Genomic DNA, 17841 nt, shown 5'->3' with positions numbered 1-17841 from the left:
TTATTTTTTTGGGTGTATGTTTTAAAAACATTTAATTAAGAACAAGTATGCTCTTAATTTAAAAGATGCTAAAAGATCTCTGCAATATAGCTGAATCTATTCCCAGTGATAGTTGCAGCTCATGCTTGTTTTTTCCTACGTAAGGTTAAGTGGTCTTACGTCCGTACTTCCTTCTTTACCATACAGCTAGTCCTTGGCTTACGACCGCGGTGGAGCCCAAAATTTCAGTGGCTAAACAAGACAGCTAAGTGAGTTGTGCCTCATTTTATACGACCTATTTTTGCTACAGTCGTCAAGCGAATCACTGCAGTTGTTAAGTGAACCATGCAGCCATTCAGCACATCTGGCTGGAAGCCAGCTGGCAAGGTTACAGATGGCAATCATCACATAACCCTAGATCAGTGCAGCTGTCACAAATACATGCCAGTTGCCAAGCATCTGAATTTTGATCATGCGATCACATGGATGCTGCAACAGTTGTAAGTGTGAAAACTGAGCATTAATCACTTTTTTTCAGTGCTGTAGAACAGTCACTAAGCAAACGGTTGTAAGTCGAGGACTGCCTGTGGTGTACAGGTATGCGAAACAAAACTAAGTTCTGCTCTGATCATCTACCAAATCATTTCCCTTCAAATTTTTGTGATGTCCTAATCAATTTCAGCTTGATGACATGGCATAGTCCATTCTTCTTAAGCCTGTGCAACTTACACAACTTTTATTTGAACTTAAGCTTTAAAGGGGTTATTTCTTCCTTACAGTGTTTTAGGCCTTAACAGTGGTAATTATGTGCCATAAAAAGAGGTCAGTTCCACGATATATGTATATTAGAAAATTAGGCATATTTACTGTTTATTACTTTTCCATCTGGTGTTGTTGTTTTGCAGGAATTGGCACGAACTTGGTTGGGTTACAGTCAATGTGAGCAATTTTGCAGGATGAGATACGTAGTTTACTTTAGCAGTTTGTGTTGTCTTCCACCGTTCAGGAATTCTGTATTTTTTGTTTAGAAAAGAAAGGAAGGTTTATACTCTTTGCAGGAACAGCCAAATTACAAAATGGGTGTTTCAACATGAGTGTCGTACTTATTCCCTCTGCTGTTTTATGGCTGTGTTGATTAGTAGTAGACCCTTTGGAATTTCTCTGCACACAACAATAAGGTTGGAAGATTATGGAAGGTTGTAGGATTGTCTGTTTCAGTGGGCTGTAGCAGGCCTCTGTAGTTTTTATGCTGTTAGATTGAAGAGAATATGGATGGAAAAGGAGACACTTGAGGGCAGGTATAACAGAGTGACCTCATCACTCTATTCACTTTCCTCTGCTGGAAGAGGATGCGATGTTTGCAGGCCTAATGCTTATGATTATCTTTTAGTTGTTGATTCAGTATGTGGATTGCACTTCTGTTGCTCTGTGTGTGTGTTTGAGGCAGCTCCTGGGATCATGGATATTATCCAGTATTGCAATGCAGAGATGAATGACATAGAATAAAGGGGAGTTTGGAAGAAACAGGGGCTTAAAAAGTAAACGTACCTCAAGCGAGACTAGAGAAGATGCATGCAGCCATATATTTACACCAAAGTAAATTGCAAACTTTGAAGGAGTTAAGGCTTCCCAGACATATATTGACAAAATAGCCATGCAACTCTGTAGCTCCACTGAGGAATCTAGTCAATATGGTCAGTAGCAAGGGTTGATGTGAGCTTCAGTGCGAATTGTGGCCAATAAAAGGGCAAAATCACATTATGATTTGATGTTCAGTATAAACCAGACAGAACTATAAAATATATTTTAAAAATACTAAGCTATCCTCTCTCTTTCTTTCTCTCCTCTCTCTTCACTTTATGACATTTGTCATTACTTTGGATATTTTATATCTCTTTGTTCAGACTGAAGTCCCAGGTTTATAAACTAATTTTTCTTTCCTTGTCATTGCCAAAGGGAAGCTCAGAACTGAGTTACTGTCAGCTGTAAAGTTGTTTTTGAAATGGTTGTTCTTTATGTGATAGAACATGTTCATTGAACCAATAATAAATGCTTTTTACAGAAATAAGAAATGTTTTCCTCTTCTTGTTTGGCACAAGAAAAGCCAGTTCATGATAATAACATGAATCTTTGTTACAACTGGAGTTAATTTTAAAAATATGTGGATCAACTTTGAAATCTGGGGGAATGTTCCAATTTTCAGGCACATTCACCTTAAGAACTGTGGCTGTTTTTGTGTCTTTTAGGCTTTGGAAATTTATTGTGGAAATTAATAAATACTCATCCATTGGCACATAGTACTGAACTGACTAGTGTTGGTTTAAGGCAAAGTGGCAATGGTCCTTTTGTCAATGAATGTTGGTGATATTTATATAGGTTCAAGAAGAATGGAGCTTGTCAAGTGGCTGATCTGATTGTGTTGTTGCTGCCATGGGGGGGGGGTGAGATAGAGATGGATGATGATGATGACAACAATGATGATGGATCTTTAAATATTGTAAGCTGCCTGGAACCACCTATGTGTGAGTTGTGCTGCTATATAAATTTATATGGAAAATATAGAAGGAGGGAGGAAGGGGGGAGGAAAAAAGGAAGGAAGAAAGGATTCCTTGGTGAAGCAGATATTGTTTCCACCCCATGGTTCAGTAGCTGTGGGTTGTTTCTGCTGCGCTGTTATGTTATGGTATTATGTATAACACCTGCTTTATTGCATATTTTATTTATTTACCTGGCTATTATCCTGGTTGCTGTAAGAATGCAAGGTAATTTAAACATAGATTCATAACAATTGTTTTCACCCTGAAATAGCAGTTGAAGTGATGATAAGAAACTCCATTTGATTGTTATGTTTCCAAGATAGAGGCATTTCAAAGTGCACTGTGTTTAGGGGATTTAAGAACGCAGTCTTCAGTGATGAAGAATTCACCATCTTTCAGTGGCATGTTTTTAGAAGCAGTCTTAAGAAGCAGCGGTGTCCAACCTTAGCAACTTTAAAATTGGTGGACCTCAATCCCAGAATGCTGGCTGGGGATTTCTGGGAGTTGAAGCTCACCAATTTTAAAGTTCCAAAGTTGGACATTAAAAATTGAAGAACAATGAGCCTAACCCTAACCCAACTGAACATGGAGATGTGTTGAACTTTTGTCATCTACATTCACACTCACTGGTGCGAATGATAAAGGTTGCAGTCGGACACATCTGGAGGTTCAGTAATGTTATGCTTAGGCTGGCTGCTAAGCATAACCTTAACGCCTGCCAGATATAATTGTAGTTTAACTCCATCTGGAGGGCAGTTGATAAAAAGGCCCGTGTAATGAATCAAGCTTTATCTTTTGTTTGATTCAAGAACTGAAGCAAAAAAGAAATGCTTGACTTGTGAGATTACAGTTTATTTATGAACTTACTGAGTCAAGTATCACTCTCTGTAATGTTTTTTCAAAGTACATGGATTGATTCCCCAAAGAATGCCTCACAGTCACTTCTAAGGCTTTGGACCTGATGTCAGAATTGAGTGGCGTTTTCTGTATCCTGCAGCAGTAGATTAAAAAGGGTCTGATCTTAAAACCGCTGCATGTTCAAAAGATTCTGCTGTTTCCAAGGGTACAGTTGGCCAAGGACGGCGAGTAGTCAATTGTCAGAACATTCTGAGATTTATGATACTTTTAATCTGGAGGTGTTAAAAGCGGGGTGTTCATTTGAAAAGAAAAATATATATATCAGGAGCTCTACACAAGCTGGCATAAAGAGCCTTGTGATTCTAAATGGAGGGCCAATCTGAGGAAGTTAGCTTGGGGTGTTTTCACTGTCACTCTTCTTAGTCTGTCTCCACCATAATATTCTGCACTAATAGTAATGCAAGGGTAGGATCATTAGGAATATACTTCGAAGATCTAATAGGAAGGATGATATATCCAAGGTTAAATTACTACTGAGTAAGAGTGATATATAGGAGGGAGAAATGGTCTATCTGCCCTCGCAGGCTGCCTTTCTACTCCCTACCTGTGTTCTAAGAACAGAAAAGTAAATCCGCCTCCAGGTACTTGCAGTGTGTAAACATGAGTGCCTGTCTGTGGTTTTTTTTTTTTTTAAACTGGGTGCCCAGGCTGTCATGGCTCCCTCCTCCCCTTCTGTTGTTTGCCTAAAGCAGAAGGATGGAAATGGAACAAATGCAGCAAATTGCATAATGTGGAAGGGACCCTCTTTTTTCTGCAAGCAGGAGTTGATATTCCAGTCTGCATCTGGACTAAGAACTCCCAAAATAGACGAAACGAGAAGAGGAGAAATGGTTGGCTGCTACCTCCATGTATACATCTCTTGTGTGTGTTTTTGTATCAAACCTTCCTTTCCATAAATTGTTCTCTTCTCGGTGCTTCGCTATGGGAACAGTCAAGCAAGTGGGCTTCCCAGACAGCTTTTGTGTTGTGCGCTGAGAAGCTGGCAACCCTTAAAACAGTCTCACTTCCCCCCCCAGTCTCAGACTCTTCCCTTTCCTTTTTCCCTCCTCCCATTTTCCCTTCGGCTCTGCTGACATTACATCGATAGATGTGCTTGAAAGGAAAACAGCAGAGAGAGTTGAACGTCTGCCAGATTCTCTTGCTGCTGTCCCTTGTCTTTTTTTTCTCTCTCTCTCTCTCTCTCTCTTTCTCCCAGGTCTTCAGTTGTATACGTTTATTTCTTTCCTTGCTGTCTCCAGATTTCTTTGCTGCCTATGTATATCACCAGGGATATCTTACACCCCTTCCTACAATAGTTGATTGAAAAGATTAGTCTTTCCCCTTGGCTTCCTGGCCTACTCTCTGTAATTACACGTATCCTAACTGCATTCAATATACTTTCTTCAATATACTTTCCTTCTCTTTTCTCTTTCTCTGGTGTTGATTGCACTTGTAAAACTGTTAGTTTATTATTCGGTGATTCCCTTAGGGATGCCAGCTAGAGGAAAGCTTCTACACTCTCAAAAATGTTCTTCTTACCCTCTGCTGTCAGTCTTTCCCTATTTGTCCTTCAGAGTTGCTCATTTGTTGCTTAGCTGACCAGAAGAGATGAGAAAAGGGTCAGGTGAGGGGATATAACAAAGGGAGATGGGCGGCAGAAGTTTTGATTAGACCTTTTCCAGGAATTTTTCTTCCCCCCAAAAAAAGAAAAGATTTCTGCAAAAAAAAAAAAAGACGTTTACCCTATTGTTGTCTTTTCCTACTAGGTGGAAAGAATCTGTTAGTGGTTCGAGTCCTTCCTTCCTGGCACCCACTTGCGTCTTTTAAACATTTCATTCTGATCTTCCTGTATATTTAGTTCGGTGAAGTGCCCTCCAACATCAGACTTAACACCTACAAGAAGGGAAGGGGGTTTAGTTTGAATCAAGCCCGATTAGTTTCACTACTTGATGGCATCTTTGTTAGAAATCCATCGATATCAGTTGGATGGCTTGTGTTGAGATCTTGGATTCCGCATAACTGAGAATGAGGAAAGTGGGGGGGGGGGGGTTATCTAGAACAAGCATACAGACAACTCAATAATGCTGTCCCCATATTAAATAATAATAATTGGTTTGGCATTTTGGCATTTGTAGAATTAAGATCTCCAGCAAAAATCAGACATAATACACCCCATCTCTACTTTGCAGCTAAAATTGCTTTTTTAAGGAGCCAACCCCCCCCATGATTTCCTGAACAACCCAGTTACACTGGGGAGAGATATATTGCTGATAATGTCAAGAAACTGATTGATACGGCTGATGTAAAGTGCTAAGAGCATATGATTTATAGCAAACCAGAGAGAGTTACTACCTTCTGTCCTACAGCCAAGTCTTTCCCATCATTTTATTGTTTCAATTTTGTTGAAACAGCATTTTATTATTTCCCAGCCATCAATAAACTTAGAATGCAAGATTACCAAATTAGTAAGTATGGGGACAATTTGTGCCATATAACACAGTAGCCTACAGGTAGTCCTCGAATGACAACAGTTCACTTAGGGACTATTCAAAGTTACAAATGACACCGAAACAAGTAACTTATGAATGTTTTCCATACTGAGGACCGTTGCAGCATCCTCAGGAACACGGGATCAAAATCCAGCCGTTTGGCAACTGATCCATATTTATTGCGGTTGCAGAATCCTGGGGTCCCCTTTTCCGACCTTCTACCCAGCAAAGAAGCCAGATTCATTTAACAACCACGTCACTAACGTCAACAGCTGCAATGATTCACTTAACAACAGTGGCAAGAAAGGTCGTAAAATGGGGAGGAGGCAAAACTCACTTAACAAATGTTTCACTTAGCAGCATAAATTCTGGGCTCAATTGCGGCCATTTAAGTCTGCTTGTATAATGATCCTCGACAGAAATCTTGACTGACTTTGTCTTCTCAAGCCGCTGACTTGAATCCTGGTTGGATCATGTGAGCTAAAGGGGCACCTGTTGTTCAGGCAGCTTCTCCTTTGGACCTGAGACACCACTTTCCCCCCATATATGTTTGCTCCTGCCAGAGTGATTTGGACCTAGCTTCCTTTCCACTCTGTGTTCATTGTCAACTACTTTGACTTTGAAAGGGAGAAGCAGTCCCAGAACCCTCAAGTTCTCCCATCTCTCATCTGATGTGAAAGTTAGGCTTCTTTGCCATGCCATCTTGATACAGTATTTTGCAAACATGCTAATTAATGAAAGCTTGTGTTCTCTTTCTCCCTCCTCCTCTTCTCTCCCCCCTCCCCTTGCAGCCAGTTGCTGAACCAATCCCAATCTGCAGTTTCTGCCTTGGTACAAAAGAACAAAACCGAGAAAAGAAACCTGAGGAGCTCATCTCTTGTGCCGATTGCGGCAACAGCGGTAGGTGACTTTCCGTGTAAAATTTGGGCACTAAGGTTTGTTGGCACTGGAGATGATCCATCTGTTGATCTGGTTGGAAACACACACACACACACAGAGAAAGAGAGAGAGAGAGAGAGAGAGAGAGAGAGAGAGAGAGAGAGAGACTGTCTTTGTCCTTCCTTAGGCCTGATTGCAAGTAAATAGTTTCTAAAGGTAAATGGGAATAATTATAATGTTCTCGTCTGCTAGTCGATTCTATATCGGTTGCAGGAAAGCACCAGAGTTCATCCCTTGTTTAGCTGCAGTAATTCCCAGCTATTCAGGGTTTTCCAGTTGAGTTTCAATGGAGATCATGCACGAATCTATCAGCATGCACTGTTTTAAACCAGGCACTTGCCCATTGTCCTTGTTGCTCAGGGTCTAGAAGTTATAGTTGATACAACACAGCTGTTTTTGTTCTTACTAGTAGTCCTTGACATACGGCCATTCATTCAGGGACTGGGTACCGAACGAATGCTAGTTAGGACGGGTCCTACTCCTCATAGTTCCTTCCAGCTCAGCATTCTCACAGTCATGTGATCTGGGTGCTTGTCAGTCAGCTCACACTTAGGACTGCTTGTGAACACCTGAACTCCGTTTGCAACGTTTCCCTGCCAGCTTCTCCAAAAAGTCAACGGGGAAAGGTTTGCAAGTTGCTGGGGAAAGTCTTCCCCACCCACGCAAGCTCTCCTGGCCTTCTGCAGGGCCCCTATGCACCCCCCGTGATCCACATCTCTTGGGCACTCCCTCACACCCTGCCAACCTGTGCCTCTCACACACCTTGTTCTCTCCCCCACCCAGCAGCAGCCACTTACCTGTCTGCAGGCCTGGAACCTGCAACTTCCTGCCAGGTTTCACCCTGACTTTTGGCTTCACACCTCACCCAACAAGTGGAGGGTCTCGATTAACCATGGCAACTGGGATTGCAGGGATCGCCACCACTAAATGATATGGTCACGCTTTAAGACTGCCTTGCTTAGCAACAGAAATTTCGTTCCCACTTGTTGCTGTAAGTCAAGAACTTAAAAGAAAAGAACTAAAGATTTCACCTGTCCAGTCATCTCCAACTCTAGGGAGGTGGTGCTTATCTCTACTTCCTCGCTGAGGAAGTCAGTGTTGCCAAACATGCTATGTGGTCATGTGGCCAGCATGACTGTACACCAAGGCACATGGAACACTGTTACCTGCCCACCGAAGTGGTACCTAATTATCTACTTGGATTTGCATACTTTTGGACTACTCGGTTGGCAGGTGCTGGAGCAAGAGCAGGGGCTCACCCCGTCACGTGGTATTTGGGTCTCGAACTGCCAACCTTTCGCCTGACAACCTCTGCATCTTCACCACCAATTCACTGTGGCCCCTAAGTCAAGGACCACCTAGAATTAAAAAGAGAACACTTCACCTCACTAAACAGAAAGGAGCATTGGATGGTCTTCAAACTTTTACAGCTCAGATCAAATCATTACAGCTCAAAGGCCAGGTAGAATAAAAATAATAAAAGAAGTATTTCATCTTTCCATACATGTGTATAAACGGTCAAACCGTAAGTGTAACAGAATCTAGAAATAATTCAGAACAAAAATGCTAAACAAATCCAAGTAAAATAAAAATATATATAAAAATAAATAAATTCCAAATCTAAATAACAATGAAATATATTCAGCAAACGGTAGCACTGAATTGGGTGACTTGAGAGATTGTTTTAGAAGGTGTACTTCCTACCTGGACTTCCTAACTGTACTTCCTACCTTCAAGACCGGACGCAAAAGGGTCTGTTTGGAATCCATATGGCTTAGACTTCCTATGGAACCTTGACCACATGGGCATAACCAAAAGTGCTTAGGAGTACCCTTAAAACATCCAAAGAGGACTGCTAGGGGCGAAGCATCCAACCTGGCTTACAGTGAAGACATTACAAAATTTTAAAATCAGAATAGATGGAGTCTGGAGCAAATCTTTTGGAAGTAAATGATAAATATTGGGGTGTGACACTTTACTTAACATTGTTGGGAGATCTATATCCCAAATTAGTTTCTTAGAGGGAGTTGTAGCATTAGAAAAACTTAAAAAGCACACTTTCCATAGAGAGGCCTAGAAGTTGAATTTTTACCAAGGGCTTTTCAAAGCCATGATGATTTCAAACAATTTTTAAATACTAATGGGACCAAACCTATAGGAAGCGGAATTAACTTTAGCCAGAAGCCGAGAAAAAGGAACCATGCTCCAGCATCCAAGAGAAACTAGGCCAGTTTTGGCATGTTGGATGGCATTTTTAATGAAATGTTGGAACCATCAACCTGGCTCTTAACACATTTATTTTGGACGGGTTCAATTGAAGCTTTGCAAAAGAGTCAATTTGGGAGCCATAAAGAAGCCGAGGGACTCTTTGAGCTTGGAAGACCTTTAGTTTGAAAGGACTATAATAGACTCCTTTCAAATGGGTAAAATCGTACAATAGCTACAGAGGTTACGCTTTGCAACATTGCCTGATAAGAAAAATGAAGATGCCAGAATAAGAAAGCATGAAATTGCACGCCAGGGTATTTATAGGTGTGCACCTGTTCAGCTGGTGTCCCATTTATTTGCCATTTATAAATTTTACGACGTCGGGTAAAAACTTTAAAAAAAAATATTGATAGATTTTGTTCTATGCAAAATAAAACTGATGCTTTCCTCATTCCCAACGTGCGAAGTAGCTTTAATAAAGACATCACCAGCGTGCGGCAGTGTTGAAATCACACCATCAGCCAGGATGGGTGGGTGATGGGCTAAAATTACAAGTGTTTGGGTTACAGGGAGTCCTCAACTTACAACATTTCATTTATTGACTGTTTGAAGTCACAACTGCACTGGAAAAAGTGACCTGTGACCGGGGGTGGGATTCTTCCTGGTCAGACCAGTTCTATAGAACCGGTTGTTACAATCTGCGCAGTTCGGAGAACTGGCAAATCACGCCACTGGCTGGCCCCTCCCCTCCCAGCTCACTCCTCCTGCGTTTGGTAAGTTGCTATTTTTTCTTTTTTCCCCCCGACCATCAGCTATTCTACTGTGTCGGGAGATTTAGATTAGCTAGAAAGCAGGAAATCGTTGGATTTCTTGCTTTCTAGCTAATCTAAAAGCAGAGCTGAACCTTCCTTAGGACTGAAGCTTCTATTTTTTTCAGTGCAGACTCAGGTAGCAGATTGCAGAAAGGTAGATCTCTGAGTGAATATGTGATTCTGTGAGCAACTCAATCTGCCTGCCTCCTTTGCCTGATTTTGGGTAAAAATTGCTCTTTTTTAAATAAAAAATTCAATGTTTAGATAAATATTTATAATATTTACATACAAGCCACGCCCAGCCAGTCACATGACCACCAAGACACACCCCACAAATTAGGCCACGCCCAGAGAACCAGTTGTTAAGAAATTTGAATCCCACCCCTGCTTGTGACCATTTTTCTCACTTAAGACCATTGCAGCATTCCCCAGAGTCAACGTGACCCAAATTTAGATGCTGGGCAACTGATTCATATTTATGACGGTTGCAGCGTTCTGGGATCACATGATCCCCCTTTGCAACTTTCTGACAAGCAGAGTCAATGGGGAAGCCACTTTACAGCCATGTTGCTAACTTAACAGCCCCAGTGATTCACTCAGCAACGGTGGCAAGAGAGGTTGTAAAATGGGGCAAGATTCATTTAACAACTGTCAACGCTTGGCAGCAGAAATGTTGGGCTCAGTTATGGTTGTACATCAAGGACTACCTGTGTTGAATTTAGATACACATTCACGGCAAAAACAAAGATGTATGGTTCCTCAAAACGGGATAAATCATTTCATTCTGAGCAGTCATTTTAGTGCCAGGCGGCATTTCTTTGTCCAAAAATGCTACACAGATGAAAATAGAGATAAATTTTAACAAGTTTTGTATGAGTGGTGCTTCAAAATCATATGTGAATCGTGGGCATGTTGAAATTTGGTTTCAGCCATCCACAAAAATCTTTTAGGACTAAACTTTTCCCCATGAAGCCGGAATAAAGTTCTTGGGCAAGAAACCATTTCCTTTTGAAAACACAGCCTGTGAATGAATGCAAAGTGCCGAGACTGTGTTTTGAAATCCTTGGACAAACCAGGAATCTTCTCCGCAAGACAAGAACGAACCGCGTTAGAATCTTACTTTTAGTAAATATTAACTCTTTTTTTCCCTTGGCATCATGGAAATTCCTCTTGTATCCTTGGCACGTACAGGTCATCCATCCTGCTTGAAGTTCTCCCCAGAATTAACCGTTCGGGTGAAGGCCTTACGATGGCAGTGCATTGAGTGTAAAACCTGCAGTTCCTGTCGAGACCAGGGCAAAAATGCTGTGAGTATGTGAGCTGAAGGTTTATCTGCTGGATCAGATATATCAAGACAGCAAGAGCCCTTAGACTTATATACCGCTTCACAGTGCTTTACATCCCCCTCTCTGAGTGGTTTACAGAATCAGCCTCTTGCCCCCCAAAATCCTGGTCCTCATTTTACCCACCTTGGAAGGATGGAAGGCTGAGTCAACCTGAAGCCCGTCAGAATTGAACTCCTGGCTGTGTTCAGAGTTAGCCCGCATTCTAACCACAGGGAGGGAGGGAGGGAGGAAGGAATGAAAACAGCAATAGTACTTGGACTTATTTACCACTTTCCAGCCCTCTCTGAGCGGTTTACAGAGTCAGCCCTCTTGCCCCCAAAATCTGGCTCCACATTTTACCCACCTTGGAAGGATGGAAGGCTGAGTCAACCTTAAGCCCATCAGAATCGAACTCCTGGCAGTGGGCAGAGTTTGCCTGCAATGCTGCACTCCAACCACTGCACCACCATGGCTCCTGAGATGATCTTGGTCTGGATAAAACTTGGAGTAATCTCTTTTGCAGAATTCATCTGATTTGCACTTACACTTTGATTCAGCGACAATCACATATACCTTTGTAATGTCCAAGTTAGAGCACTTTAAAAATACTTTTGGGCTATTTGGAAACTACAGCTGGCACAAAGTGCAATGGGAGTCCAGCTGGAGCTTATTGCAGGAAACCGTTGAAACAATTGTTTTATTCCCAGCATGTTTTTGGATCTAATCCAGAGCTCTGAGGTTACTGTTTAATGCTCCGAAGGGCCTTGTAGTCTGTGAACTACTATATTCCCTGTGTGCCTGACCATTTTCTAAAATCATCAAATGCAAGGGATGCTTTGTGTCGTTCTGCGGCTAATGTTAGATAAGTGGGTTTGCACGAGAGCGTTTTTGTGTCCCTTGTTGTTGGTGATCTTTTTAATCTTTTCTTTTCAAAGCATATAGTGAAGAAGCCTGTCTGATTTTACTTATGTATGTTTATTTATGTAAACATTCGTTAAAATGTGTTTTTTTTAAATAGAAAAGCAGAACACAATTATGTGAAAACAAAAGTTGACACTTTAAAAAGAGCAATAACAAAAATATTTCTTCTCATGCTTGTTAGTTTAATATGTTGCTTGTCACAATAGTGACAAATTTATTTAAAAGTTAATTTAATACATAATCTTTCCAAAATCGTGACAATGTAATCCGTAACAAAATGACAATAAATCAGTAGAACAATCAAACTGGAATGTGAATAAGAAGGGTTTCTAACTTTCAACTACTGCAGACAGAAGTCAGCTTTGAATTCAAAAATTGCAAAACCAGTTCTACATGAGGCGGCTGTCTTGTTGATTGTGGTTTTTCAGAAAGTTCCATACAGAAGGTGCCCTCTGTGGTTGTTCTAACTTTAGAATATGAGCAAGGCGTATGAAATAAGTTATTTATCAGAGGGGTGGTGGTAATTATGAAGAAGACATTCTCTTAATTCATTAATTGAGCCAATTTGGCCTAGTGGTTAAGGCACCAGCCTTGGAAGGCCAAGGCTGTGATGTTCAAGTTGTGCCTTAGGAATGAAAGCCAGCTGGGTGACTTTGGGCCAGTCCCCCCCCCCCTCTCTCTCAGCACAACCCACCTCACAGATGGGAAAATAGACGTGTTGGGTATGCTCGCCACTTGGGTTATTTGTAAAAATAATAAATAATAAATTTATTTGGGCTACAAATAAAATAAATAAATTGGTTACAGTAGGTAGATCTGTATCCCGCCCTTCCTCTAAGAGTGCAAAGTAGCATGATCCACCCCCAGTTTTATCCCCACAGCAGCCCTGGGAATAAGTTAGGCCAGTGGTTCCCAACCTTTTCTTCACCCCGCCCCCTTTAAATACCTTCTGTGGCCATGGACACCCGTGACTTAAGATTAAAGTCACAACATTTCTTCAAGCCTTTGCGAACCCCCTATGATGACATCGTGGTCCCCCAGGAGTCCTTGGAGCACAGGTTGAGAACCCTCGGGTTAGACTGAGAGAAGGTAACTGGTCCAAAGGTATCCGGTCAACTTTTGTGGCTGGGGAATGGCCTCGAGGTCGCTCTAGCCACTATATCACCGTGGCTCCCTTAGGTATTCTGAACTGTGGCCCAACGCCTTGGTGACTTCCAGGTTGTAACTCTCCTAAGCTTGCACATACAAGGCATTAACCAGAAACATCTGTGCCTTTACAGGATAATATGCTCTTTTGTGACTCGTGTGATCGGGGCTTTCATATGGAGTGTTGTGATCCCCCTTTGACAAGGATGCCAAAAGGTAAGGAGGGAGGCGGCAGCTCAGAAATGCTACAAGAAGGAGAGGTAAAGTTTTTTAGATTACGTAGAAAAACTTGAGCACACAGGATAGAATCCATAGGCAGAACAATTTACCCATTTGCACTCCTGTGCAATAAAAGAAACTGCTTTATGATAAAGGAGCTAAGAAAACGAATGGCAGGACTAGTTTTTCTTCCCTGCTTTTTAACATATATATGTGAAGTTGCTGGGAGATGTTCTTCAGTGGTTCAGGACATGGTGGTATCATCAATATCCTTGTCTGGTGTCCTATGGATTGCCAGGATTTGGAGGGAAGAGAGAGCAGCTCTCTTGAGTTGTTGTGAATACACTAGGGTTTTCCATCACTGCCTCAAGCCTTCCCTGTCAAAGAGCAGGTACACGATATGGGAATCCTTCTGGATTCACAGCTCATGATGGATGTCATGGTTAGAAGATTCCCAACTTTAGCTGGTGCTTCAGTTGCAACCCTACCTCAGGCACAATGAACCTAGCTGCAGTAATTCTCACGCTTATCGCCATCTAGCTAGACTTCCCTAATGTGCTCTATTTGTGGTTGCCCTTAAAAACTACCCCAAACATTACAACGGATCCCAAAATGCACCAGCTTGCATACTTTTTGGCTTCTGCTGTTGGAAGTACGTATGTGACACTGGTTTGTGCACCCTGTATTGGTTGCCATTTGGTTTCCAGGTGCAATTTAGGGTGCTGGTTTTTTTTAAAGCCATAAATGGTTAGGTCACTGCAGGACCACCTACTCTAAGGAGTATTGCCCTAATTGACAAGGTCTAAGAGGGAGAACCTATTACCAACTCTTCATTTTCAGAAGATCCAGGTGGCTACAGGGAGGAGGCCCTCCTGTGAGGTGATAGCACTGATGCTATGGAACAGCCTCACAGTTGAGATCAGGTTAGGCCCCCCATTGAAAGCATTTAAAAACTGGCCCAAAAGTGCTTTTTCAAGAGGCAAGTGGACTTTCTGGTTTTTCTTGGAAGATGTTTCGCTTCTCCTCCAAGAAGCTTCTTCAGAAGATAGGGTTCTTCTCTAAAATAGGATTTCTCAGCCTTAGCAATTTTAAGATGGGTGGGCTTTTAACTCCCAGAATTCCCAGGTGGTGGGGAATGAAAGGAAGATGCGAAACGTCTTCAAAGGAAAACCAGAAAGTCCAGTTGTCTCTTGAAAAAGCACCTCCGAGACCACCATGACCTGGATGACTGAGAATCTTCCTAGACATTTAAAAACCGAATTTTCCAAGAACATTTTATTACTGATTTTAGTATGCCATCTTCATTTTCTACTTTTATTCTTGCTAGTTTTTTTCTGTTTGGGCGGTGACGTTTTTAATTCTTTTTAGAATTGCTATCCTGTCCAGTTTTACTCACCTTTATGTTCTGTGCGAGAATCTCCAGATAGAAGATAGAAATGTGGGACACAAACAAGCAAGACTGTGGTGCTCTTGTATGATGATGGGGTTTGTCTCTTACAGGCATGTGGATATGTCAGATATGTCGACCACGTAAAAAAGGAAGAAAACTACTCCAAAAGAAGGCAGCACAGATTAAGCGACGTTATGCCAACCCAATAGGACGTCCCAAAAACAGATTAAAGAACCAAAATGCAACGTAAGTACTCTGAGGCTTGAATAGAGATTGAAGCAATTTTGCTGTTGGAGATGCCCTCCTTTTTGCAAATTTAAGCACCGAGTAACTTAGTAGCTACTTCGGAAGATGTTGGTATTACCTCAATTTTAAATAGATTTTTCCTTTAAACATTTGGGTTTTTTTATTCACTAAATTCTTTAATATTCAGCAACATTGTTTTGGTTTCAACATTTATTTCCATTTCTAGCTTTGGAGTTTGCCAAATGAAGAGTTGGGGAGAGTTAGGTGGAAAAACACTTTTACAGGATGGCACCGTGCAATATTGATATTTCTTAATTCTGTCTTCTAAAAGAACACTGCTGCAAAAGATGGATTTTGCCAGAAGAGCTACCCTTAGGTTAAAAATCCTTCAGGGAGTTTGGATTTCAATTTGATTTAGAGCCATTAGTGAGCTTTGATTCTTAGGAAAAATGTATGTTGAACATACATTTAATTAATACAACTTTTGAGTTATGGATGTCCATTAAATATTTTATTTTTTATTTTGAGCTTCTAACAAAACAGTCCCACTTGAAACATTCCATCAGACCATTTTGTTAGACTAGCAAAGCTAGCTTATGTTCTGCTAGAAAAAATCTTGAAGCAAACTCGTAGACCATTCACATTTTGCTTTAGTCTTGGAATACTACCAGTCCTCAACTTATAGCCACAATTAAGCCCAAACTTTCTGTTGTTAAGTGAGACATTAAGTGAGTTTTGCCCCATTGAATAACCTTTCTTGTCACAGTTGTTAAGTGGCTCACTGCAGTTGTTAAGTGAATCTGTCTTCCCCATTGTCAGACGGTTGCAAAGGTGATCCCATGACCCTAAGACACTGCAGCCATCATAAATGTGAACCAGTTGCCATTCACCCGAATTTGGATTACGTGACCATGGCGATGCTGCAACGGTCATGAGTGTGAAAAATGATCATAAGTCAATTTTTTCCAGTGCCGTTGTAACTTTGAACAGTCACAAAACAAACTGCTATATGTTGAGGACTACGCATACTCAAACATGCCCTGTCTTGTGGTTGAAGTAACTCTTTCCAAGGCTCTTAGAAAGCACAAATTTTGCTCTGAGTCTGGACCACTCGCACTGTTTTCTGCACCCCTGTTTTTTTTTAGGATATGGATATTTTCGATATTGCATCCCTTTCTAGCATCCCCCCCTTCAAAACAGAGAACAGTTTTACTAAGATACTGATCTTATTTCTAAAAAAGACCATTTACTTTCCTGCAACCATATTATCTCCCAGAAGTTCAAAATTGTTGCGGCAACAATGAAATCTTTATTCATTATTTCATTTGAATAATCAGCTATGCTGGCTGGAGAATTCTGGGAGTTGAAGTCCACAAGTCTTAAAGTTACCAAGTTGGGAAACCTCTGGATTAGATGCTTATCAGTTAATCCAATGCAAAAAAAAACAAAAAACAAAAAAAAACCCTGGGAAGCGATATAAAAGATAAAACATTCAGGGATGTGCCAAAAGGGGACATGTCGCTGTTCCATAACACACACAGAATATTGCATACCTGTTCTTATTCTGGAAGATTTACTTCTGGAAAACAGAACAGCTGGATTGGGACATTCTGGGAAATACTGGGATATTCTACCCTTGTATGTGTTTTAGTTTTGCCCACAAGCGAAACCACCGTTTCAGAAGCCTTTTTATAGATCCTAAGATTCTGGCTCATAAAATGGTAAAGGAGTCCCTGCACATTTTACTCATTGTTAGAGAGCAGTGATCATCTCCGTTTCTTGCTCATAAACACAGATTTTTAATATTTTACCAAAAATGGAAGCATGCATCTTTTGTGGTGGTGGTTGTATTTTATGTTTATGCAGAAGAGTCATGAGAAATCAACACCAGGTGCCATTTTGCACAGTAACACGGAAGTAATTTCTCTGTTGAACTATTGAACGCAGTTGGATTTGATTCCAGTAAACTCACAGGGATGATAAAGTATAACTCACAGCCCAAGCAGAATTTTTAAAAAATATATATACTGTGAATCAAAGTACTGTTTGCAAGCTTGGTTGATACTTTGCCTGTCTTCTTTTCTGCTAGCTAACACCCTCTTCTTTTCCTCTCCAATTACTTGTTCAGATCAAAAGCCCCCTTCAGCAAAGTTCAGACAGGACCCGGTCGGGGTCGTAAGCGTAAGACCCCCTTATCCAGCCAGTCAACTTGCTCTTCAGATGGGGGCTACTTGGACCAAGTTGATGGTCTGGAGTTCTGCGGCGATGCGAGCATCACCTTGAAATTCAACAAGAAAACCAAAGGGCTTATCGATGGCCTTACCAAATTCTTCACCCCGTCCCCCGATGGGCGCAAAGCTCGAGGAGAAGTCGTGGACTACTCTCAGCAATATAGGATCAGGAGGAAGGACAATAGGAAATCAAGCACTTCAGATTGGCCCACAGGTAGCGAAGAGAGAGATTGGCTCTGTGCTTTATGGAACTCGGAGGTTGTCAGGGTAAACGGCTACCAAGAAACTGCGATAACCACCGTTTAAGAGCTGTCCATTAGAAATGATCTGTTGTATTATCTATAGGAAGATCAGAGCAAATCTTTATCTTGATTTATTTGCAATTTATTGTTTTAGTCAATAATACTCCAAAAAGCAATGGAAACTGGTTGGAATTACTCTATTAACAGGGTCGCCAACCTTTTTGACCTCAGGGACCACCAAACTCATAATTTTAAATCCC

At 41.3% G+C, this 17841-nt stretch overlaps 1 protein-coding gene across 1 annotated transcript in view; it reads left to right on the top strand.

Moving 5' to 3' along the window:
* KAT6A (lysine acetyltransferase 6A) overlaps positions 1-17841 on the top strand; it is a 60420-nt gene that overhangs the window by 12472 nt on the left and 30107 nt on the right. Inside the window, exons 3-7 of the mRNA XM_087969900.1 lie at positions 6694-6802; positions 11053-11168; positions 13388-13469; positions 14973-15108; positions 17237-17553. Of these exons, the coding sequence (XP_087826026.1) occupies positions 6694-6802; positions 11053-11168; positions 13388-13469; positions 14973-15108; positions 17237-17553 (760 nt within the window). The remainder of the gene's footprint in view (positions 1-6693; positions 6803-11052; positions 11169-13387; positions 13470-14972; positions 15109-17236; positions 17554-17841) is intronic.

This window comes from Notechis scutatus, chromosome 7, assembly GCF_049901735.1.
Source record: "Notechis scutatus isolate UNSWTSFEM ecotype Mainland chromosome 7, rNotScu1.2, whole genome shotgun sequence".
Lineage (NCBI taxonomy): Eukaryota > Metazoa > Chordata > Lepidosauria > Squamata > Elapidae > Notechis > Notechis scutatus.
This window is presented reverse-complemented; position numbering and strand designations above follow the sequence as displayed.